We start from the raw sequence: 25,038 nt of genomic DNA, 5'->3' as shown, positions 1-25,038 counted from the left end.
ATTTCTATCAAAAATAAAGCTCAAAGAACTTTTTATATCATTTATATTAACATTAACAACAACAAACATGTTTGCGTATGAATACACAACGTCAGAGTGGGCGTGTCGCCATAAAAATTGACAACATTGAAAATAAAACTAATAAATTTAACCAATCAGAAGACAGTAAATACACCAAATTTATTTATTACATTTTTAAGCTAGATAAGATTTTTTTTAAAGAAAAAGGATATCTTGTTAAGTTGCCATGGTAAAATGTTTATAATTGTCTCCCCTTTTGTAGGATCCAGTTACAGCAGGAGAAAATTCCCAGCAGTCTCCTATTGTACCATTTTGTTGGAAGAGAGTCTACGGTCAGTGCTGATCCAATTATGATGATGAGAAGACTTACTGCTCAGGTAATTTGTCCTCTATAGACAGGTAGTCTCTGTGTACCGGTAGATTGTATCATTTTGTTGGTAGAGAGTCCACTGTCAGTGCTGATTCAATATAGACAAGTAGTCTATATATATTTGAGAACATTGAGTACAAATTTTCTGACCTGTAGATGTGTCCTTTGAATGTATAAAAAAAAAAGACAAATATGTACTACATTTTAGACAATACCACTCAGACATAGTGGAGGACTATATTCCTGTTTTCTTAAATTTAACTTTTAATTTTGTAAAAAACAGTACAATTCTTAAAAAGTTGGAATGTAGAGTCTTTTCACACCTAGTGCCCATGACCACAATGAACATTTCAAGATGACTGTTTGAGCTCAGCTTTTGCGATATTTTTAAAAATAAAATTTTTGTGTCTTTTTATTCTTTACTAAAGTAAATATTTTTTTTTCAACTTTAAATATTTTATTTCACTACTGGTTGTGAACAATGTCCCTTAGCGCTACTACAATGACGCTAAGGTTCCTCCCTGTGTTGTTAATTGCTAATGAAACCAGGGGATTTGATTAGCAAAATATATCTCATATTTATATCTTGTGTTAGTTGCATTTTACAAAGTATTCATACGAGCACACAATACATATATATATTATTCAGTGATCCTATATAAACAATCATATAAGAAAGTAATAAAAAGAACACCAGATAACTGTATTTTTGCCCGTCATTTGTTTTGATTATATAAAACTAATTTAACCGAAAGTAGAATGATCAAGAATGATCAAGCATGGTTGACCTCATGGCTTGACAAAAAAATTCATGAAATGGTGAGTAATTTATTACGGTCATCAAGTCACTTATCGAATGTGTAAATTTTTAAACTTATAATAATCGAATATTACAGGTAAGTAAGAATGAAGTATATCGAAGAGATCAAAAAAGGAGCTATTGACCCCTGATCTTGATTGATTTGTAAATTATTAATTGATTGATTTTTTGTTATTTAAATACTGTAGTATTAATATAAGGTCTAATTCTCATAAAAAATAAATATAATCAAAGTTTTGATATTTTCCTATGAAATTTTCTCAAAAATAAACTATCTGGATGATATAACATTTGTGTTTCAATTTCATTTTTTAGAACTGACAACATGTTCACAAATTTAGTTCTCTTTTCTGATAAATAAAAACATTTATAAATCACAAAACAAATCATTGTTATGACATGATTAAGTGTATTATATTCAATATCTTCAATTTTATATCCAAGTACAAGATTTTTAAGACAGAAGACATGTTTATCTATATTAAAATACATCAATATGTCTTGAATTATTTACCAATAATTTTTTACCCATTTACATTCAAAGAAAAAATTATTATAGTTATCACATTTGGAACAAATCACACAATTTGGATTATCAGATATTTTCCAACGATACAAATTATGATTAATTGCTGTAATATTATGCATTAATTTCCATCTAAACATTTTCATTCTATTATCTTTTAAAAAATAGAATGTAAAAGTAAGGTTCTTCTTTATAAAATAAATAACGTTATCAAAAGTGAAATGATTTTTCCATACATAGAATCCTACTGGGAGCTCTTTATTAGATTTAATTAAAATATTATATATTTCTTTGAATGAAATTTTGTCTAGATTGTAATACAATCCATGGCTATTCATCTTTATATCTTGTTGAAAATTAATTTTAGTATTTGTAGATGTTTTACTCTTTAATTTTTCTTTCCAAGATTTGGTATCCAATTTTGTTTCCTTTTAAGTTTGTCTAAAAAAATTTGAGAGGTCCTTTATCATCGATTATATCATTAATAAAAATTATATCTTCTTCTATCCAATGTTTAAAATGCAAACTTTTGCCTTGATTCCTAATATATTGATTTCCCCATATAACTTGTTTCCTGATATCTAAAAAGTTCTCAGGGTTTTTTGTCTTCCCGCCACCATTTTTAATCCAGCATTTTAAGATTTCTAAGTAAAAAAGTTAATATTTCTGTGTATTTTTTATTTAATCTAGTTGATGCAACAGTTGAATTCACCTCCACAATTGACTTCTGATCCTGTCAGAATAGTGGAGGAGTTTCCCCGGTGGTTAGAGAGGATATCATCTAGGACACCAGGTGGAGCTATTGTTGTACTGGATTCCATTGATCGTTTCCAGGTACCATAAGCAGTAATGTTTCACATCTAAATACCATCACTTGCCTGTTTCGGATTCTAGTTTCCTTAATTCCTTATAAGTTTCTTTTGAAAAGTTCTTATATGCTATACTTTATAAAAGAAGGGCTTGCATAAGTCTTAAATTTTGAAAATAATATGTGCAAAACTGAATGAAGTTACCTGAATGGAGATGGGAGATACCTGAAAATTCAAAAAAGTAAAATTCTGTTTTTTGTATCAATATGAACATCAAATTTGTTGCATATACACTATCAGACTATATCTAGTCAATGAAAATGACATGGGTGACACAATTGAAAGTAAAATAAAAAGTGATTAGATGGGATACAGATTGGAGGGAATTTAGACTGTCACCTGTATGAATTAATTTAGATTTTGGTAATTGGCGAAAATTTGTCTAGAACCTACTGTTTAAGAAATGGTGCTCAGGCATCAAGCTTAAGGGTTTCTAATTTGAAACATACTGCACCATCACACACTGACCTTCAGCTAGCTTGAAAGGCTTATATAAAGTAATAGTTTAGTATTAATGTACACCTATGTTTAAATCATTTGTATTTTCAGCAAGCTGAGGTGCATTTAAAATGGCTGAAAGATCCTTTGCCAGTGGATACAAGAATAATTGTGTCTGCATGTGAAGAAACTTGTCCCCAGTCATGGAGGTAAGAAGAAAAAAAACCCTATTGCTTATCTAGGTCAAGGTGAAAGGTCAGCATGTAGAGAAAGTTGTCATTGGTCATGGAGCAAAATATCCATATCTGATCAAGGTCAAAAGGGGAACGGGAAAGTTGTAATATGACTATTGATTTATAGATTCTACCACTGCATCAGGTGTGATAATAAATTTATCCACTCTAGACCATTAAATTTTTAAATTTAAAACCTGAGGCTGGTTGAGCATTTCAAATATTTAAAATTGAACTGTGGAGAGATGGTAAATATTGTATTGCACAAGATTTGGTAGTGGAATTCTGTTTTCTAATGATTTTGATTAGAGTTATTTCCCTTAATTAAATAAAACATCATTCTCATGATGATATGATGATTACTGAAAACATATTTTCAAAGGTTGTTATTTCTATGATTTTAATTGATAATTAATAAAATTTACATGTTAAAACAATATGTTCTCCCTTTCCATCAATAATATTACTTTCAACACATATTCATATTGGGGATATTTTTGTACATTTTACTTGATAGCAGATTATGTGAAAATAACTCTGGCAGAAAAATGTCAGTGTTTTTGAAAATGCAACCAGTTTTGAAATCCAGATTTTATTTGGTAGACCAATCAGAATAGTAAAAAGAAATAAACCATCTGAACTAAACTTATTGAGATAAGCTTCAAAGTGTAACTCTAAATTTTGTGTTTTTTTTTCAATAATTGTTCTATTTACAGATCTTGGCCTACAGTACGGGTTGAACCACTGAGTAACAAGAATGTGAAGGAGTTACTCCATGCTGAGTTAGCTACTCTGGATGCTTCTATAAGTTCTGAAGAGGAGACGTCCATACTGACACAATGTAGAACTCCATCCACTTGTTGTTCACTGTATGTAATGGTGCTAGCTAGGCATATATCAGGGTAGGTAGAATGTGATAATCTATTATAGTTGGAAAGAAAAAAATGCATGATATACAAACTTACCTTTTATTGAAGAACACACAAGCTAAAAATAACCTTATATACATTACTTAAGTTTAATCTTATATTTTAAGTTCTAACATGTAATATTGTAAATTCAGAAATTTTTTCAATGTTTTTATTTTTTCCTGAAAGTGCAATTATTGAATTTTCAATTATCAATAATAAATGTAAACAATGGGATGGGCTATAATGTTTGAAATAGTTTTCTACAGGTACAACCAAACTTCAAAATAAACTGTATATTATGTCGTTTTTTCTTTCTTTATAGGTACACTAGATTTGATTCTAAACCAGCCAAGCATTTAGAGAATTTGTTAACATGTACAGACTGTGTCAGTTTATACTGTAAGGTTTTAGATGTAATTAGATATTCACTGGAATCTCATGAAAACAGAGGGCATTTAAAAATGGTGAGTATAAATTCATGAAAACAGAGGGCATTTAAAAATGGTGAGTATAAATTCATGAAAACAGAGGGCATTTAAAATGGTGAGTATAAATTCATGAAAACAGAGGGCATTTAAAAATGGTGAGTATAAATTCATGAAAGCAGAGGTCATTTAAAAATGGTGAGTTTAATTATTCATTACTTAACGATCTAGAAAATATCCAGAAAGCAAATAAAAAAAAGAGTCTGAAACAGACAAACAGACAATTTTATGGACAGAAGAAAAAAAAAGGAACAGACAAAAAATTCCAGTCCTCAAAACATCAAATAGAAAACTAAAGATTGAGTGATTTTTATCACGTTTTAGGTGTTAACGCCATTGCTTTAGAAGGGTCATGCTCCCCTTTAAATCATATGTGATTTATTGGTGTTTGCTTTAAGCCTTATTGGTGCAAAAAGGTTAGTTCACACCAATTTGATAATGGGAAGGATAAAAAAAAAGTCAACATCCCTACAATACATCTTAACCAAAAGTAAAATTTAAAGGATTTAACTAGTGTTGTCAACCGGTTAACCGTTCGAACGACCGAATACCGAAAAACCAAATCACTAACCGGTTAACCGGACTTTTTTTCAATTTTAATAGATTTGATATAAATTTGGATTGAAATCATTAAAAAGTTATGTTTTTTCTAAAAATTATTGTCGTGGTAATTAATTTGACAGACCAATTATCCATTACATTGATTGCTATTGTTAATCAAATAACATAAAATTAATTAGAACTTGTCTATCAGCTCGGGGCAAGATTTTAAGGAAACATAATTAGTATACATGTTTTTTTAACATGTTTAACAGTAACTTTAAATCAGTAATAAGATTAAATTTTACAATGTACTTCATTATTTCATTTTTGATCTAATACTGTGTAGACCTAAATCTGAATGTGTAACCTCCATCGTGAAAGGCTTTGTCATACTTCAACCGAAATGCTAACTCAAAAATTGCAAAATTCAAACCAATGTTAATGTACTCAATGTATTCTTTATAGTACGAGTAACATTCTTAATCAGTTCAAATTGAAACACTAAAAAAAATGTAACAATCATCGGTTTCAGACATATTCAATTCTACGAAAGTTTTTTTTTTTAATTTTTCAATCTTAAGTTAGTACAAACACTATAGTTGATACGGTGCATTGATTATGAAAAGTCAAACTTCGCCGAGAATCCTCTAAGACAAGCCTTATAAGACTTATAGACTTTCTTCAATTCATCTTATAATAAAAACGTAACTTTATGACTTTGTTGGGAGGTTGTCACATGATATTGACACTCATACCACATCTTCTTATATCTATTTGTAGGTTACTTTAGATAAGGCCTTTAAACATCAACTTTAACTACCAGTTAACCGGTTAATTGGTCGAACATTATCCCAGTAACCGGTTAGGCAAAAGTGTACAATTTGACAACACTAGTTTTAACCAATAATTACATTATAATTTTAAGATTTAATTTCTTTCCTTTATAATGCTAAGTGAGCATTCACATCATGTTAAAATTTCTCTTGTTAATTTAACAAAATTGATCAGCCTTAAAAAACAGAAAAGGTATATAATAGTTTCATTTAATACATGTATGAATTCAATATACTTTCTTACTTCTTATAGTGCATAGATATGACAAAATAATTGTGGAGTTATTGGCCAATTTTTTGTAATCCGAATAAAACGGTTGAAGGGCTTTGTAAATCTTGCACGTACAAAGTTTCTAAGACTCATACCGTATATTGTATGTGAATACAGACTTTTCTGAATTTGCAGTTTCCTATATTCCTATAACCTTTGACCAAGGCTAAATATAGTTTATCCAAATGTTTTAAGACATTTGCTCTGTTTCAGATATTAAGATTTATATATGTGAGTCGCTGTGGATTAAGAGAAAGCGAGTTACTGGATCTGATGCCAAATTTGTCATCTAATTTCCTGACACTGTTCACAGAAATTCTCTTTCATCATCTTATAATAAAGTACCAAGGAGGACTACTCATGTTTGCACATCAGCAGGTAAAATCAGTTATACATGTGTCCAAATTAATTTTAAGTAACAATTTTCTCTCTAAGACAGTGTGGTATTGGTAGCCAAGAAGTATAAGTAGTCGAACTACTGTATCAAACCTTCCAATCAACACTGAGTTGTGAGACCAATTTCAACAAATTATTCTTATTGATTAGTATTTCCAGTTTTCCTTCCAAACATCTTGGTTTTCTCTGATTTACTCTGCAAAAAAACACTTGACTACCACAAAAAGCACAACAGTTGTGAAAGTGGTGTTAAACCACTTGTCGATCAAAGTAGGCTAAATATTGACAGATTATGTTGTAAAACATGTATTTTCAATGATAATTATTTTTAATTTCTTTCAGATGGAGAAGGCAGCACTTGAATATTGTTTTGGTAAAGAGGAGGCCAAGCTAATTCCACAATACAGACAAAATCTAATTCAATATTTTTCAAATTCCTTAAGGTAAGAATAAAGAAATCAAATATGTACACATATATAAAAAAAAAAAAATTTTTTTTTTTGCACCTGCTTAATGAATAAAAGAGATACTCACTAATATAAAAATAAGGAGATGTGGTTTGATTACCAATGTTTCAAAAAGTAGATGCTAGCAATTAGGCAACGGTCAGCCTTTGACACACAGAAGGGGGCAAATATAGTAAACTCAACTTAAATTTAGAAATGGTACAAATATTGAAATAAAATTGAAAATAAATTATCTTAGTACAGTCTTTCTTTTGTTTTTGCTCCAAAAAACAGGCATGTATAAAAATCTTTTATGTATTCATTTCATTCTCATAAAATTGGATACTGTAAACCAACACCTTTTTGGGAGCGATTTATTTTCCCAAACATTCCCAAGTAGAAAAATAGGGCGAATATAAATCGACAACTTGTAAAACTTGGGTCTTTTCTTATTGAATTACATCAAGTAAATTTGAAAATCGCAAACTTAAATAGCCTCAAATTTGCCATGAAAAGACTTAATGGGAAAAAGAGCATCCGCGAAAATAAGTTGGGTTATAGTTACTTTCAACCATCCATGAAAAAATATTAAAATTTATTGTAGTCCAGGGAAGACATCTTGTAGAGTTTCTGATGAGTTGCCATGGTTACTGAGACAAACACAAGAAAAAGAGGAATTACAGCAATGTTTACTGAATCTATGTGTATTCCAAAGGTTGTATTCAAGGTATGTATGAAACAAGATGTACATTATATGACTTTCAAAGGATAATGTCCAGTGGCAAATATTTTTAATAGTGTTCAGGACAAGAACAGATTTTTTGGAAAAAGAAAGAAAATCTGAAAAGGAAATATAAATTTTCAGAGAAAATTTTAACTTTTATCATGTAATCAGAAGATCCTATTTATCTTGTGTATGCTTACTTTCAATTGTCTGCAATAAATGTTTTTCCATAGGTAGATTTACATAATATTTTATTCATTTTCATGTATTTTTCAGAGGGAGATGTCCAGAGATTTTATCTTACTGGCAGTTTGTAGCAGCAGATAAAAACACCATGGCACAACTCTACTTCAATGCTACAAGGAAAATGGAAGAATGTAAGTTCCTGTTGATTTGACTTAATATGTGGTTTCAGTTATCTATGTGGATTGTGGATAAATTTTGGTTTCATGGATAATTATACCCCCGCTTTAAAAAAAAGGGGGGGGGGGTATACTGTTTTACCTCTGTCTGTCAGTCTGTCCGTCAGTCAGTCCGTCCCATGAAACTTTCGTCACATTTTTCTCAGGAACTACACATCCACCCTTTCTGTAATTTGGTATCAACATTTATATATGTCAGCCATACCATGTGATGTGTTTTCAGATTCATCACTTGACAACTTCCTGTTTACCGAACACTTGTCTGATTTTACACATGATAGCCAAGTTGAAAATTTTCGTCACATTTTTCTCAGGAACTACAATACAAGGATTTCTGAAATTTGGTTTCAGGATTTATATAAGTCAGCTATACCGTGTGATGCGTTTTCAGATTCATCACTCGACAACTTCCTGTTTACCGAACACTTGTATGATTTTACACATGATAGCCAAGTTGAAAATTTTCGTCACATTTTTCTCAGGAACTACAATACAAGGATTTCTGAAATTTGGTTTCAGGATTTATATAAGTCAGCTATACCGTGTGATGTGTTTTCAGATTCATCACTCGACAACTTCCTGTTTACCGAACACTTGTATGATTTTACACATGATAACCAAGTTAAAAAATTTTCGTCACATTTTTCTCAGGAACTACAATACAAGGATTTTTGAAATTTGGTTTCAGGATTTTTATAAGTGAGCTATACCGTGTGATGCGTTTTCAGATTCATCACTCGACAACTTCCTGTTTACCGAACACTTGCATATTTTTACACTATTAATATTATCCACTTGCGGCGGGGGTATCATCAGTGAGCAGTAGCTCGCAGTTTCACTTGTTGATTTTGTGGTTTTTAAAAATTTCTACAAACAAAAATGTAGAAAATTTGTACACCATTGAACGTGAATTTAAACTGTTCAAAGAAATTCATAAATAATGGTATCCTGCAAATTATAATGAATCCACTAAAGTGTTCTCTCCAGGCCGTTTTAGCGCTGCGCTTTTCAGTGCTATTACAGTTCCCTGCTGTCTTCTGAATGAATTATTTCCGTTGTATTAAGTAACTACCCGGGACCAGTCTAATAAATAATTTTACAAAATGGCGACTTTGAAAGATAAAAATAAACAAAGATTTCAACATTGACATCTATTGTCTAATTTAAAGAATATATAGAGGCGTATATAAATGGAATGAGATGAAATATATTGACCGCATTTCAGACGAAACTCACAAACTTGTTTTACGAACTTTGAACAAATGATGATTTTAAAATCGATCAAACACCAGGGTTTGTTACAATTTGCCGGGTTTATTATCCATACGAACCCGAAAATGAGCAAGTTTTTGAAGTATTAATTATCACCTATTCGAACAGATAATTGTTTAGTCAGCAATTCCTCAGTAATGAATTTTACCATTTGAAAACAATTGAGAGGATATGATTAGAAAAACAAACCCCAAGCTGATACGACTTGAGAAATTCACTTTCTCGATGTCCAGCTTGAATGAAGCTATTTTAATATATATTATAAAACTTTAAGGTTAGAAAAATGAGAAATCATTTTGCTAAAAAAATGTCAATTCCTGTCAAACGTCGTAAGGTTAACAGTACACTGCTATAGTGGGTAACAAAAGCAAACACAGAAGCTGACAATGAATTTATTGTTGGTCCTACATATTCTGCAGTATGCTATGCAACATCACCTGTTAGTGCTAAGAAATCTTCACATAGGCAGTCTGATATAGACCCATCATGGAAAAAGACTTCTCCTTTGGTTTTATACACAGATAATATGAGGATTATATGAATTAAAATGGAGAGAAAAAGACTTCTTCTATATCCAGACAATAACATGTACATAATATTTAACAAACAAACGGGTAACTTCCATGAGCATTTATTATATTCCTTTGAAATCCCTTAATGATGTCTTAATGATTAAGTGATCAATGTAAGAAACAAAATTATATGATAATTTATTTATTTTTTACCACCACCTAAGAATCTTAAAAGTGACTTTTCCAGTTTCATGCCTCCTACTACTCCATCAAAGAGTATAGACACAGGTATGGTGCAGTACATGATGTTGACATCTACTTGTCTGAGCCATGTGAAGAAATTTCAATCAATGCACTGGAATGATGGAAGTCAAATTCAGTGTGCCTTTCTTCTTTGACTAATACAGCTATCAAGTATTTAGCCATTTCACACACATCAGCTGCTGTAGATAGGCTTTTTAGTATTGCCAGAAAGGTGTACAGAACTGATCGCTGTTCTCTTAATGACATCACTTTTGAACCTCTTATGATAATTAAGTTCAATGGACATATTGATTAACCTAAAAATCTGTTTTTTGAAATGTTTTTAGATTTTATATTGAAAAAGTAATGTGTAATGTAATGCATTACACAGGCAAAGTAATTGTAATGTAATGCATTACATGTGAGAAAACATGTAATTGTAATTGTAATTGTAATGGAAGAATCACAAAGTAATTGTAATGTAATGCATTACATTGCAATGTAATGGCCCCAGGCCTGGCATGATGAGGAGGACATCCTTACAATAAAAAACAGCAAAAGCATAATATAAGAAAAAAACATAACAAATCAATTATACACGAACTGCATGCTGCAACACAGTTACTGAGAATTGTCGAAAAATTACGCGCTTACCACAGCGCTATCCAAAAATCCTGGGGAGAACACTGCACTATATTTAAGAAGATATTTTTCGTACTTAGATCTAAAAAAGTACAATTGATACAACCCAGAGAATATTTTGAAATCGTATGAAAGTATTATCCATTTAATGTTTTTATTTTGCAGTGGTTGGCCAGTATGGTGGACTGATTACCTTGGAGAGAATAGCAGACCTTTATGATTCATTAGGGCATTTCTTAAAAGATCTAGGTCAACTCAATCAGGTAAATAAAGTTAATTATCATATACTTAGCTTTAATATGATAGCTTTGCATATATGTAATCAACGGAAGTATACAAACCATAATTTCACACCCTGGCTGGGGCGTCTCTAAATTCTTGTTCTTAGGTAGAATTTCTATCCAAATCTATTTTAGGTGCTTGTAGAGAAGGCAAGATGGTTCAGTATACCTCCCCCAGTATTTAACACTGATATTAATCTTCCCTGTAAATATTCGTCAAGTAGTCAATACTGGCAAATACTGGTTGATTGGAATTTTCATGGATCTTGTGACAGATTTAACCATAAAATCGTTTTTCTGCATTTCAGGCAGTATCAGCATTGCAGAAGGCTCTTGAAATAAGGGAGACCACCCTACACCCAGATCATCCAATAGTAGCTAGGACACATCATATACTAGCAGGACTCTATGCACAATGGGGTAAATTCTCCACAGCTGAAGACTTTTATAAACAAGCTCTGGCTCTGTATGAGAATGAGTATGGTATGGATCATCCACTGGTGGCTACTGAACTGGAGGCTCTAGCTCAGTTATATCAGAGACAGGACAGGTAAAAACTAATTAAAATTCGGGATCAGGATTTTACAAATAAAATAATGGCCGCTGTTATCTCCTGCTATTTCTGTGGATTAAATAATTAATAGGGCACTTATTCTGTATGGTTTGCAGAATTTGTTAAAAACATGCATGAAATTGATTGCAAGTTTCAGTGAAATTTAAATTTTCCTTTAAACAAAAAAAATGGTAAGCATGAAAATAAATGAGGTCACAGTTTTATTGAAAAGAACTATTGATTTACTTCATGTATGGCATTAAAATGCCAAAAAAAAAGGTATTTAAAGAAATGAGTGATACATTATTGCATAATAACAGCAAGTTTTGGAACTTGTGCCAAACTAGAAACTATTTCAAGTTAATGTATTTCAACAATAAAAGATAAAGATAAAAAAAAACTATTTTGAATTATTGTATTTCAGGCATGACCAAGCTGATCCTCTAAAGAAAAGATCTGTGAACATCAGAAAGAAACAAAAATCTCCTAAAGTCACACCTATGGTAACTTTTCAAGTTTTATATCATTATTAAAATATATGAATGGAATCAATCTGAGAAATTTTTGATGGGTTATGTTTTGAGTATCAATATTGGCTAAAAAATAATCTGTAATAAATATAATTACAATATAACTATGCATAAACAATTTAAAATCTCTATAGGCATGAGGACAATTTTGAAGGGTTAAATGAAAGGAATGGGTAACTTAATTGATTTCAAATATATTTACAATTTCATCCTCTGGAAAAGGTCGAACATACAATTGTTTTTCATACAGCCACGATTTTGCTTTTTACACTTGGGCAATTTATACTGATGGAAATAAAATTTTTTTCATTATGTTTTTTTTGGTTATTTTAATTCTGTATATTTCAGCAAACCCAAGCTAAGACCGTAGTCCAGAGACGAGCTCTACAGCTGGAGGAGTTAGCTCTAGGACCAGATTCTCCTGACAATGCCAGAATACTCAATGAACTTGGGGTCTTATATTATCTACAGAATGACTTTGAGTAAGATATATGTGTTTATTCTCTCCACATAGTTTCCATTACAGCATATATACCAGTGACATATCAAGGATTTTCTAAAAAAAAAAAAAAAGGGAGAGGGTCAATGACTCATCGCATGCATATGAATACACTGAAAACCCCAAAATATTTGATCTAACTTTTGCAAGCAGACCATTTCTCTCAACTAAAATTTAACTATAGATTTATTCAGATATTATAGATTCAAAAGCTTTACTTCTTTTTCCAATTTGTACTTGGTTCAATTCTAATGATGGTAAGAAAAGAAATAGAAAGTTTAAAGTAGATATATATCAAACGATGGATCAATAGAGATGATAAAATCCACATAAACTGTAGTGTAATGAATTCCATGAAAGATAAAAATATTAAGATAAATTAAAGCCAACGATAATGCTGTAAGGGGATCAAAGTAATTCTAGAGCACCTGGATATATTAATAATGGCTGTAGCTTTGTAGTTAACCAAAAATAAAAGAATTCATGACAAATAAAGTATAAATCATTGTTATTTTTCTTTTTAGAACTGCTGAATCTTTTTTCAAGAGAGCTTTGGAAATGAGAGAGAGCACGTTGGGACCAGATCATTTAGACTTGGCTCAGTCTCTGAATAATCTGGCTGCTTTATATAATGACAGGAAACAGTTCAATAAAGCAGAACCTCTGTATGAAAGGGCTCTTGATATAAAAACTAAGGTAGGTAACAAATAAAAAAATAAAGAATACCAAAACATTTGGTACTAAGCATCACTTATTAGAAACAAATGTACAGATTTTTAAGGAGATTCAAAATGTTGAAACAACTCCTGACCACACAAACAGCTATTGTGGATTCATTTTTTTGTATTTTCATGAATATTTGATTTCTTGGTTTTCCCAAAGTCTGCATAAAAGCCTACAGAAAACATTCATTTAAATTAATGGAAATCCATTGAAATTGATTTTTGCTTTTACTAGTATAAATGTATAACTGAAATGCCAATTTATCTTATAAGGATGTGAAAGTTTGAGTTGAAAAGAAATAAACAATATTTTTTCTTTGAACAGTTACAAAATTTAGATTCACTTGAAATTATCAGTCATTTAAATGTTCAATATTTAAGAACAAAAATATAATAAAGTAAGTATCACCTCAATTATTTGTTCTGCAATTAAGTTTATTTTTTATTTTCAGTATTTAAGTACCAACCATGAGAGTGTAGCCTCCATTATCAACCATTTAGCACTGCTGTATAGGAAACAGGTAAACAAAATGTTAAGGATATTATCACTTTTGTATGTTCGTGTGTATCCTCAATGTCCAATGTCAAAATTATCAAAGATATGAAGATTGATAAATTGTCATCCTTATGACTGTAAGTTTACATTCCAAATATGTGAGCTGCGTCAAAAAGCAATCAACCATATTGTAACAACTGGTAATTTAAATCACTTATAATGGCAAAAAACCTTAGTCTATATACACAACATAGACCAAAAACAGGAACAAACTGTAAACTTATGGCATATTTGAATTTAAAGCTAGAATCTGTGACCCTACAACTCTATGAAACTTCAATTTTCACAGTATCATTTCAATAATAATATTGCGCATGATATGAAAATTGCCAAATTGTGACATATTTTTAGTTTGGAATTTTTCTCATTGTTATTTTCACATGTTTATTCCACACATCAACTATAGAGGGAGGGTAGGAGGGGTCCTGATCCCGAAATCCTGGGCTTAAAAACACGACATCCCGAAATCCCGGGCTTAAAAAACACGAAATCCCGATGTCCCGAAATTCGAAGAAAGAATTCCCGGATCCCAAAAGGGTCAATCCCGAAATCCAGAGCTTAAAAACACCCGATCCCGGAGTCCCGACAAAGGTCCTATCCCCCCTCACTATAGATATATTAAAACAGGAAACAAGAAACACAATGAGCTTGACATTGCCTAAAAAGTTTGATAGATATTTCGCTATTTTAAAGGTGTTTCATGTTTATGTCAGAAACATGAACAAAATAATATTAAATATATGATAATGTTACATGTCATTATTTACAGGGTAAATTTGATCAGGCATTACCCTTATACAAACAAGCTGTAGAAATCAGGGAGAAAACATTTGGAACATATCACCCTTCTGTAGCAACGGCATTAGTAAACCTAGCTGTATTATATTCTCAACAGGTTGGTATTTTACATTTAGCTGGTATTTACAGAGAGATAACTCTAAAAATCAGCTGAATGTTTCAATCACATTCTATTGTTAAGGAAATATAAAGCTTCTCAATGATCCAACTTAGTGTTTGTCAAACTGCAATGAAATTTTCAGATAAAGTGCATGGTTCAAGTTTTTTTGAAATTTGTGTCGAAGGGTCTGAGTAAATTATTTGTCAAAATTTTATGATAATTAAACCTGCCAAACTAATGTTATAATATAGCGTATCTGTATATATATACACTTTATTGGCCTTTAACAAATGTAAATTTCACAGAAAATTATTCTAAAGGAGAAATTTTTTAATTTTTTATGTGTTAACTCAATGGAATGTAAATCATTTTATCAATTTGATAGTACAGATTTAATTTAGATAGATAATACTCATATTTTATTTGCTTTAACAACTTTGCTGAAAAAAACAAATGTTTGTTTCTGAAAATTATATAAGAATTGAATGCTTCTTTTTGTAAATTTATTTAAAGCATTGACCGAAGTTCATTGTGTATGAAGCATGGAAGCACTTCATTAAAAAAAATGTATATGCTTTTACAACCCTATAAAATTATTTAAAAAAACTTTCAATACTTATAATTACATTTTTTTGAAAACACAAGTACTATCAAGTTTTTATTTTATTTACCTGTGCACTTTATTGTGGAAGCTCGTGTCATCATGAATGTTCCATATCAGTTAGAAATGAAGGTTGATATTAGAATGACCCGAGCTTGATGTTAGCCCATCAAAATAAAATATATATATGTAATGTAATTATTTTATTTTTAACATTACTAGGGAATGTCCTGAATAGAAACCAATGATATTACTTATATATTGTAGAACAAATATGCAGACGCTGAGCCAATGTATGAGAGGGCATTAAAGATTTACGATGAAAGTCTGGGACCTCAGCATCCTCGTGTGGCAGAAACTCTACGCAATCTGGCCGTTATGAAATATGAACTGGTATGAAAGTTTAGTTTAAACATATTTATTTATAGTGGATTGGGAAACAAGTTATTGCAATTTATAATTCCTTTCCACTTTGCGGGTGTGAGTGCTGCCTTGTAGCAGCATTAGCCTGTTCTTTTTCAAAATCTACAAGGGGGTTTTTACATGCAAGAGATATGGCTCTCTCTTAACATGGGTCAGCCATTTATCGTCCCCTTCCGATGGACTATCATCGTTTCCTCAAGAGCATTCTCGCAAATGGTGTCAAGGGAGAGCCAAAAACTCAGTCCCTGAAATGTTCTCCCTGGAGCGGGTATCAAAGCAGGAACCTTTGTGTTAGTAGTCCGATGCACTAACCACTACACCACAACTCTCTGGTACTGGTACAGTATATAAGGATAAAATGATAAACAGTGTGTGAAATGCCAACAAAGTTATAACAGTTAATTGACAGCAACACGAAAGCACAAATAATATAAAGACAAGAAAGTTTGGCTGTTTTGCCATCTTACTATGTAAATATTTATTATAGATATCTTAAAATTTGACTGCAAAAACTAAAAAATTACGGGCAAAACATAAAACAAACAAAAGTCTCATCTTTATGATTTTTCTAGACTGTTACATTCTCAATTATTTTGTACTTTTTTACCTACTACAAGTTTAACAGATTTTTTTCCTTGATTTTCTTGCTGTGTTAGGGTTACCTTAACACTCACTTATAGACTTATTTCTTTTGTCTTATTTACACATGTCACATCAAGATACTCCAGAAAAATGCTTTTCAGTATATACTGTAAACCAAATTAATTTCGCAGAATCTTTATTAAACTTTTTGTGGTAAGCCCTTGCTAACCTTATTATGCATAGCATATAAGAATTATGAAAAAATGTTCAATTTATTTCCTATTTTTTTATAGAAAGATTTTGAAGCTGCAGCCAAATTGTACAAGAAAGCAACAGAAATTAAGGAGAACGAGACGACTTATGGAGGCAAGGCATTATCTATACAGAGTTCTAGTGGAGAATCTACATTGAAAAATATGATGAATTCTTGATGTTAATTTTATTTTAAATCATTAAGGATAAATTTAAAACTAAAATGATAATGTAACTGTAAAAACAGAAATTATTGGGTATTTTTGAATGTGTAAGATTTGTGTTCTGTCTCATTGATCTATAAAAATATCACACACTGTTATAAATCAATTACAACCAACATGGCTAAAACATGATGTTTACTCAAGTTTTGCAGGGAAAAAGAATAACGATCTCAAACTAGGATCCTGTCATATTATAAAAGATGAAAATTAGCGCAATGGATATTTTCAGCTAGAATTTTCTATACCAGTTTTTTTACGAAAATGAAACAAAAGCCTCTTATTTAATTTTGGGCGTCTGAATCACAAAAGCCTTGCCAATCATTTTACTCATTGTTTGATACCATCACAGAATCTTGAAAAAAAATCACTGAAATGTAAAATTTCTTATTTGATATGTTAAAATCAATTATGGTGACCAGCAAGTCCTTCTATATGGTTTAAGCTTTATTGCAATAAGAGCTGGCATTTTCTGCCATAAAACATTTGTCTTTGGTTACTGATTGACCTTTGGTTTGTTATATTTTAAATATAGTATGATGCAACTTTTGTTTCTGTACATAAAAACAGTTTACTGCCTGTTTTGAGAGGGGGGGGGGGGGGGATGTTAACTTCATTCCATTTAGGAATTTGTTTTGACTGTTGTATTTTACATTTTGACTACTCCAAAAGTTTTGGAGTTAAGACATTGTATTTTATCCATATATGATCATTGAACTGCTATGCAATCAGTGTTTATAATATTGTTTTAACTATTTGTTAATGATTGCATCATTTTGTTATGCTTTGTATTTATGCCCCACCTACGATAGTAGAGGGGCATTATGTTTTCTGGTCTGTGCCTCTGTTTGTTCGTTCGTCCGTGCATCCGGACGCTTCAGGTGAAAGTTTTTGGTCAAGGTAGTTTTTGATGAAGTTAAAGTCCAATCAACTTGAAACTTAGTACACATGTTCCTTATGATATGATCTTTCTAATTTTAATGCCAAATAAGAGTTTTGACACCAATTTCATAGTCCACTGAACATAGAAAATGATAGTACGAGTGGGGCATCTGTGAACTGGGGACACATTCTTGTTTTATCTTTGTGTCATGATGCTTACTTTTAACTATAAACTTACTGTTAATATGCAAATTTTTACATACAATTCTTTTTAGCTGAAATACATGTATGCATGGCAGCAATGAGTTTAAGTGACATTCAGTTGTTGATTGTACGTTTATTTAACAAATTTGGTTGAATTTTTTGGGGGTAAAATATATTGCACTGTCAAATTTGTTAAGAAATTTCTGTTTTATTTTTTCTGTATTATTGTTTTTTTTTTGTACTCGTTATAGTGATGTTTAAAAATTGTAAACCAAACATTGGTATTTTGAAGACTTTAAATTCTTATTTTGATTTTTTAATTTTTAATTTCACCTATTGACTTTTTTATACAAACTTTTTTTATTAGTTTACAAATGAACAAAACTTTTTTTTAATTTTTTTTTTTAATTTAAGGTATTGGTATGATTGCTAATGAAAAACATGTAACTATCCACCAGATTTCAACATGCAGTGTATTAAAGCATGGTTGATTAAACCTGGTTTGTAGCGACACTTGTATGACAGTCACATCAAATTCAATTATATCTCCAACAATGCGTGAACAAAACAGACATAATAGTTAAAATTGTCAAATTATGTATGTGTTCATTCATTATTTTGTTTCTTTTGATTAGCCTAAATATGGAAAAGGAGCATACAGATTCAATAAAGGCAACAGTAGTATACTGCTGTTCAAAATTAATAAATCGATTAAAAAAAACAAATCTGTGTTACAAACTAAAACTGAGGGAAACTTATCAAATATAAGAGAACTACGACACAACAGAGACACAACACTGAAATGTAACACACACAGAAACGAACTATAATGTAACAATGGCCATTTTCCTGACTTGGTACAGGTCATTTTATGAAAAAATGGTGGGTTTGAACCTGTTTTTTTGGCATGCCAAACCTCCCGCTTTAATGGCAGTGTTTATTATAACATTAAATGACAACATTACAAGACAGGGTTTCAATAAATAAACAGATAAATGGGAGAAAATTTAGGACAGAGAAACAAACGAATAATAGCCATCAAAAGGTAATAGGTTAAAAAATATTTTTATACGCCAGACACGCAAAATCTGTCTTGTATCATGAAATAAGTAAATAGATGTGAAAATCAAAGTCATTGCTGTCAAATATTGTGTTATATATTTAAGTTTAATCAGTGAAATGAATGTATTTGTTGCTGTAAAAAGTAAAATCACAAAAATACTGAACTCTGAGGAAAATTCAAAACGGATACCTCAGAATCAAAGGCAAAATCAAATGATAAAACACAGCAAACGAATGGACAACAACTGTCATATTAGAAATTATTGTATCACTCCGTCCAAAATATTAATGAATCCATCCATTTGTTATTTATTTGCATTGTTTATTAGGATATATATCATATTATGATGTACAATTATTTTGAATAAAGTGATATGTCTAAAATTCTATTCTGTATTTTTAATTTCATTCTTAATTTTCATAAATCCTTCTTTCTGTATTTTAGAAAGAAGTAGGGAGAAAAGGCCTTAGTTGGCACAAAATTAAGTGCAAATTTAAAAGTTATAAATATTCTTAAATTTTACACTACCGTACAATTCAGAAATAAAAGTTTCACTAGTTACCATGGCAACAAAACACAAGGAAATACATATATGTTGTAAAAAATTCTATTTTCCTTGTTTTACAAAATGGTTTTGAATTGTTATTTAAACTATTGGCCCAATTAGATCCATACATGATGAACATGGCTTAAAGTTGAACAGAGAGTTGAAATGTTAGTTTTGTTATTAATATTGAAACAGACTAGAGCCTGCAGTTCAGTGGTGGTTGGTGTTTCATGTCCTTCATATGACAGATTGTTTTACCCCTATCCTTCCGTCTGTCTATCATCCTTCCTTCTTTCCGCCCTTCCTTCTGCTCATACAATTATAAATCCTAGGAAGTTTTCACTTTGCTGGCTGTATGATCATATATTGAAGGTGTGTATGTGATCAGGGTTTTGAATTTATTAATACTTGCTCTTTTTGAAGATAGTGGAACTTTCTTATTTTTTGGAGTATTTACTTGAATAAGCTGAGCGTTTCCGGATAACTCCTCCTATAGTTTGAGTCCTAGGAAGTTTTCACTTTGCTGGCTGTTTGTACATATATTGAAGGTGTGCCTGAAGTCAGGGTTTTGATTTTTATTAATATTTGCTGTTTTGGGAGATAGTTGAACTTTGTGTCATTTTTTGGGTATTTACTTGCATAAAAGGAGCATTTCCAGGGGGCATCACTTTGTCTAATTTGTAAATTGTTTTGTAATAAATTAGGCCATTAGTTTTATCAAATGAATTGTTTAACATTTTTCTTGCAAAGGCCTTTTATAGCCGATTATACTGTATAGGTTTTTTCTCCTTGTTGAACGCTGTACAGCTGCCTATAATTGCGTACATCTTTTTGGAAGTTTTGGTCCTCAGTGCTATTCAACTTTGTACTTGTTTTGGCTTTCGCACTTTTTTCATCTTAGCGTCACTGCTTAGTCTTGTGTGGACGAAACGCATGTCTGGCGTATTAAATTTTTAACCTCGTACCTTTTGTTAGCTATTATTCATGTGTTTCTCTGTCCTAAATGTTCTCCCATTTATTTGTATTATAGTCCTGTCATGTAATTTTGTCATTTTAATGTTATATTTATCATTGCCATAAAAGCGGGAAGTTTGGCATGCCACAAAACCAGGTTCAATGCATCATTTTTTTTTCTCAAAATGTCCTGTACCAAGTCGGGGAAAATGGCCATTGTTATATTTCCCTCAGTTTTAGTTTGCTACCCCGATTTTGTTTTTTTGTCCATGGATTTATGAGTTTGAACAGCGGTATACTACTGTTGCCTTTATTTATATTATAGCTCGTTTCTGTGTGTGTTACATTTTAATGTTGTTTTTATGCAGTGATGTAGTTCTCCTCTTATATTTGATGCATTTTCCTCAGTTTTAGTTTGTAACCCGGATTTTTTTTCTTTCTTTCAATCGATTTATGAATTTCGAACAGTTGTATACTACTGTTGCCTTTATATACATCCACTCTAATTGAAATTTGGTGGATAGTTGTCTTATTGGCAATCATACTACATCTCTTTAATTCGTCCCCGAGGGTATCACTAGCACAGTAGTCAACATATCGGTGTTGACATGCATTTCAATAATGTGGTAATTTTTATAAATTTCCTGTTTACAAAACTTTGAATTTTACGAAAAACTAAGCATTTTCTTATCCAAGGCATAGATTACCTTAGCCGTATTTGGCACAACTTTTTGGAATTTGGGATCCTCAATGCTCTTCAGTTTTGTACTTGTTTGGCTTTATACACATTTTGATTAAATAAACTCATCATATATACCAGGACTAAATTTTATATATACGCCAGACGTGCGTTTCGTCTACAAAAGACTCATCAGTGACGCTGAAATCCAAAAAAGTTATGAGCGTCACTGATGAGTCTTATGTAGACGAAACGCGCGTATGGCGTACTAAATTATAATCCTGGTACCTTTGATAACTATTTATATAGATAGATAACATCTGACAGTGACAAACATGTTATGAACGTGGAATATATCTTTGGCAATAGGGAACTAGGTGAACAGTTGTCTTAGTAGTTCAACAACTTTATCACTAGCATGCAATTGAAATAAATGAGGTTATGACTTTCAACCCGGCACGTTGCAGAAGTGTGTTCAACTCTTATCTTATTTGACTGTGATTGTCAGTTTTCAAAAATGGTCTCCACGAAATAAAAATTGTGTTGAAAGGATGTATAGGTGTTCTTGTCCCTAAATGATAATTTTGGAAAAAAAATGTAGGACTAAGACAACTGTTTATAGCATGAATTATCAACAGGATAAGATAACAAATTTGCCAAGATGACAGAAATTGACCTTTGACCCGGCACTGATAAAGACCAATTTTGGGCTATTGCTTTACATGGCGTCAGTCATCTTTGTCACCATTCCCTGTAAACTTTTTCAACCAAGGAAGTGGTGATAGATTATTAGGGTATCTAGGATAAATAAGATAGGGGCGGAATATACCAGAGGGACATTCAAACTCAAGACCGAAACTAAACTGACAACGTCATGGCTAAAAAGTAAAAGACCAACATACAAATACTATTACACAAGACACAACATAGAAAACTTAAGATAAAGCAACACGATCCCGCCAAAAAGTGGAAGTGATCTCAGGATCCGGTAGGGTTAGCAGATCCTGCTTCACATTTGGCACGCATCATGCTGCTCTTTATGCTTATAATGTAGTATTGACCTACTTCCCGTTTGCACCAAAGTTATCAGACGACTACTTATAGGACTTGTTTTCATTTATTTGTCTATTTACTAAAACATATTGGTACAGCCAAAAATGATAAAAGATCTACAAAAATGATTGAATGACTTCATAAGGAGTTATCGTCCGTTTATGATGATTTTTACTGAATTTTAGTGTTGTTTTGCCTATAATTTAAAAATCTATGAGATAGGTAGAAAATTTGAATATCAAGAAACATAAAAATGCAAACACAAGAACACGTCAAAACTACAACAGTTAAGTGCAAATTATAAACAGAAAAAATGATCAGTACAAAATCCAAAAAATTTCAATACATCTAAAGCAATTGGATGACTTCTTCTTGAGACATAGTCTAAACATTGATTTGATAAATGTTTTGTTTCCGTCGTAAACTATGAAACTACTTTGTCAATGTTAATCAAACTTGTGGTAAATGGTTCTTATGGTATTGAAATATAAAGGTTTGTGAACAGCCGCCACTTCTTGGACATCTACTAAAATAGAACTTGATTAATTTGTTGTGATCGTCGTAAACTTCTCCGAAATGCTTCTCCTCTGAAACTATAGATCCAATTTTAACCAAATTTGAAGTGAATGGTCATTATGGTATCTAATTTCAAGTTTGTATTTTCTCCTCAGTCAGTGAACAAACATATGCATGGTCGCCATGACTAAAATTGGATGATCTCTTAAGGAGCTATAGCCAAAACATAGATTTTGTGTCCCTTTTATACTTCTTCAAAGTTATACTCTGAAACTACGGAGATAATTTCAACCAAAATTGAAGTGAATGGATATAAGAAGATGTGGCACGAGTGCCCATGAGATAACTCTCCATCTAAATCACATTTGTAAAAGTAAACCGTTATAAGGCAAAGTACGGTCTTCAACACGGAGTCCTGACTCACACCGAACAGTAAGTTATGAAGGTCCCCAAAAATGTAAAACCATTCAAACGGGAAAAATGAATGTTTTTTATAGTATCGAATATGAAGTCTGCGTTTTTTCCCTTTGTCAGTAAATAAACATTGATGCCTTGACTAAAACCAAAACATAATGAGTTTAGCACGTATTGTCTCATATCTTAAAAACTACAACAGACAGAAAAAATGACTGGGGAAATTACTCAGAAAGTAAAAAATTACATATATCCTGGTTGTAACATGTGATGACTTCTAAGAAATATAGAAATAAGAAACTGATAATAGCAAAATTATCAACATGACAAAACCTATAAATTATGACAAAAATGGAGGTTGAATTTTTCAAAAAAAAACTAAGGATTTTCTTATTCCAGGAATAGATTACCTTATCCGTATTGGCACAACTTTTTTTGGAATTTTGGGTCCTCAATGCTCCTCAACATTGCACTTGTTTGGCTTTGCAACTATTTTGATCTGAGCGTCACTGATAAGTCTTATGTAGACGAAACGCGCGTCTGGTGTACTAAATTATAATCCTGGTACCTTTGATAACTATTGTCGCCAGAGAGACAGACGTTTTGAACTATTGCTTCACTTGGCGTCCGTCATCGTCATCACCATTTGTTGAGGTTAGATATTAAAAAAATTCGTCTCAACTAACTGAACACAATTCAACCAAAACTGAAGGTTGTCATTGTCATGGATAAAGAAAACCTGACAGAAAAAAATGCCAAGAAGTCGGGATCTATCTAATTCCTGTCTGTACCAAATTCATAATTGTATGTTTGGGTAATTACTCATAAGCTGTATTAGACAGGTAGACATGTTAAAGGTAATCATGGATTTGTTGAAATTTGAGTTTACAGCATTGAAAAATACTTATTGCTTCTGATTGATCCGACTTTTTTTTGTAATTTGTAAATTTGAACCAAAAAGAATACTTGATTTTCAAAGCTAGATATATTTTTGCATATCATTATCGATATTTCGAGATTTAGCAAATTTAACAAAGATGAAAAATTACGGCTAAAGACAAAAGACGTTTCCCTATGCAAATCATGTATGTATAATAAATAATCTGTATAGGGTGTAATCATTGGTATAACTTGCCTCAATCATACAGACGTTTAAATCGTTTTTTGTCGAGCCTGCGACTTTTGTCTTCTTAAAAGCTTTATATTTTAGACCACCTGGATGCTTCATAATTTGTATATAGATGCCTCATATTACGAAGTTTCCGTTAGTCACATGTACAATGTTGTCCTTGACCTCATTTTCATGGAACAGTGACTACTTGAAAACAAGTTATTTTTTTGTAATGTTAAATCTCTCTTATTATATGTAATAGGATAACTATATTTGGTATGGGCGTACCTTGCAAGGTCCTCATGCCCGTCAGACAGTTTTCACTTGACCTCGACCTCATTTCATGGATCAGTGCACAAGGTTAAGTTTTGGTGGTCAAGTCCATATTTTAGATACTATAATCAATAGGTCAAGTATATTCCTCGTATGGAAGGATTGTAAGGTGTACATGTTCAACTGGCGGGTGTTATCTGACCTTGACCTGCTTTTCATGGTTCAGTAGTAATATTTACGTTTTTGT

The 25,038-nt window shown here is 31.5% G+C and overlaps 1 protein-coding gene across 3 annotated transcripts in view; it reads left to right on the top strand.

Annotated features, from left to right (window-relative positions):
- LOC143059632 (nephrocystin-3-like) overlaps positions 1-18,366 on the top strand; it is a 34,150-nt gene extending 15,784 nt beyond the window's left edge. For all 3 annotated transcript variants that reach the window (XM_076233143.1, XM_076233144.1, XM_076233145.1), the window contains exons 13-30: positions 284-398; positions 2,428-2,571; positions 3,156-3,253; positions 3,994-4,179; positions 4,511-4,652; positions 6,534-6,698; positions 7,059-7,159; positions 7,767-7,889; positions 8,163-8,263; positions 11,143-11,240; positions 11,567-11,808; positions 12,236-12,314; positions 12,690-12,823; positions 13,365-13,536; positions 14,015-14,083; positions 14,888-15,013; positions 15,885-16,010; positions 16,916-18,366. In XM_076233143.1, coding sequence (XP_076089258.1) covers positions 284-398; positions 2,428-2,571; positions 3,156-3,253; positions 3,994-4,179; positions 4,511-4,652; positions 6,534-6,698; positions 7,059-7,159; positions 7,767-7,889; positions 8,163-8,263; positions 11,143-11,240; positions 11,567-11,808; positions 12,236-12,314; positions 12,690-12,823; positions 13,365-13,536; positions 14,015-14,083; positions 14,888-15,013; positions 15,885-16,010; positions 16,916-17,053 — 2,359 coding nt within the window. In that variant the 3' untranslated portion in view covers positions 17,054-18,366. The remainder of the gene's footprint in view (positions 1-283; positions 399-2,427; positions 2,572-3,155; positions 3,254-3,993; positions 4,180-4,510; positions 4,653-6,533; positions 6,699-7,058; positions 7,160-7,766; positions 7,890-8,162; positions 8,264-11,142; positions 11,241-11,566; positions 11,809-12,235; positions 12,315-12,689; positions 12,824-13,364; positions 13,537-14,014; positions 14,084-14,887; positions 15,014-15,884; positions 16,011-16,915) is intronic.
- Positions 18,367-25,038: the final 6,672 nt, after the last annotated feature.

The sequence above is a fragment of the Mytilus galloprovincialis genome, chromosome 14, assembly GCF_965363235.1.
Source record: "Mytilus galloprovincialis chromosome 14, xbMytGall1.hap1.1, whole genome shotgun sequence".
In the NCBI taxonomy this organism is placed as follows: domain Eukaryota; kingdom Metazoa; phylum Mollusca; class Bivalvia; order Mytilida; family Mytilidae; genus Mytilus; species Mytilus galloprovincialis.
This window is presented reverse-complemented; position numbering and strand designations above follow the sequence as displayed.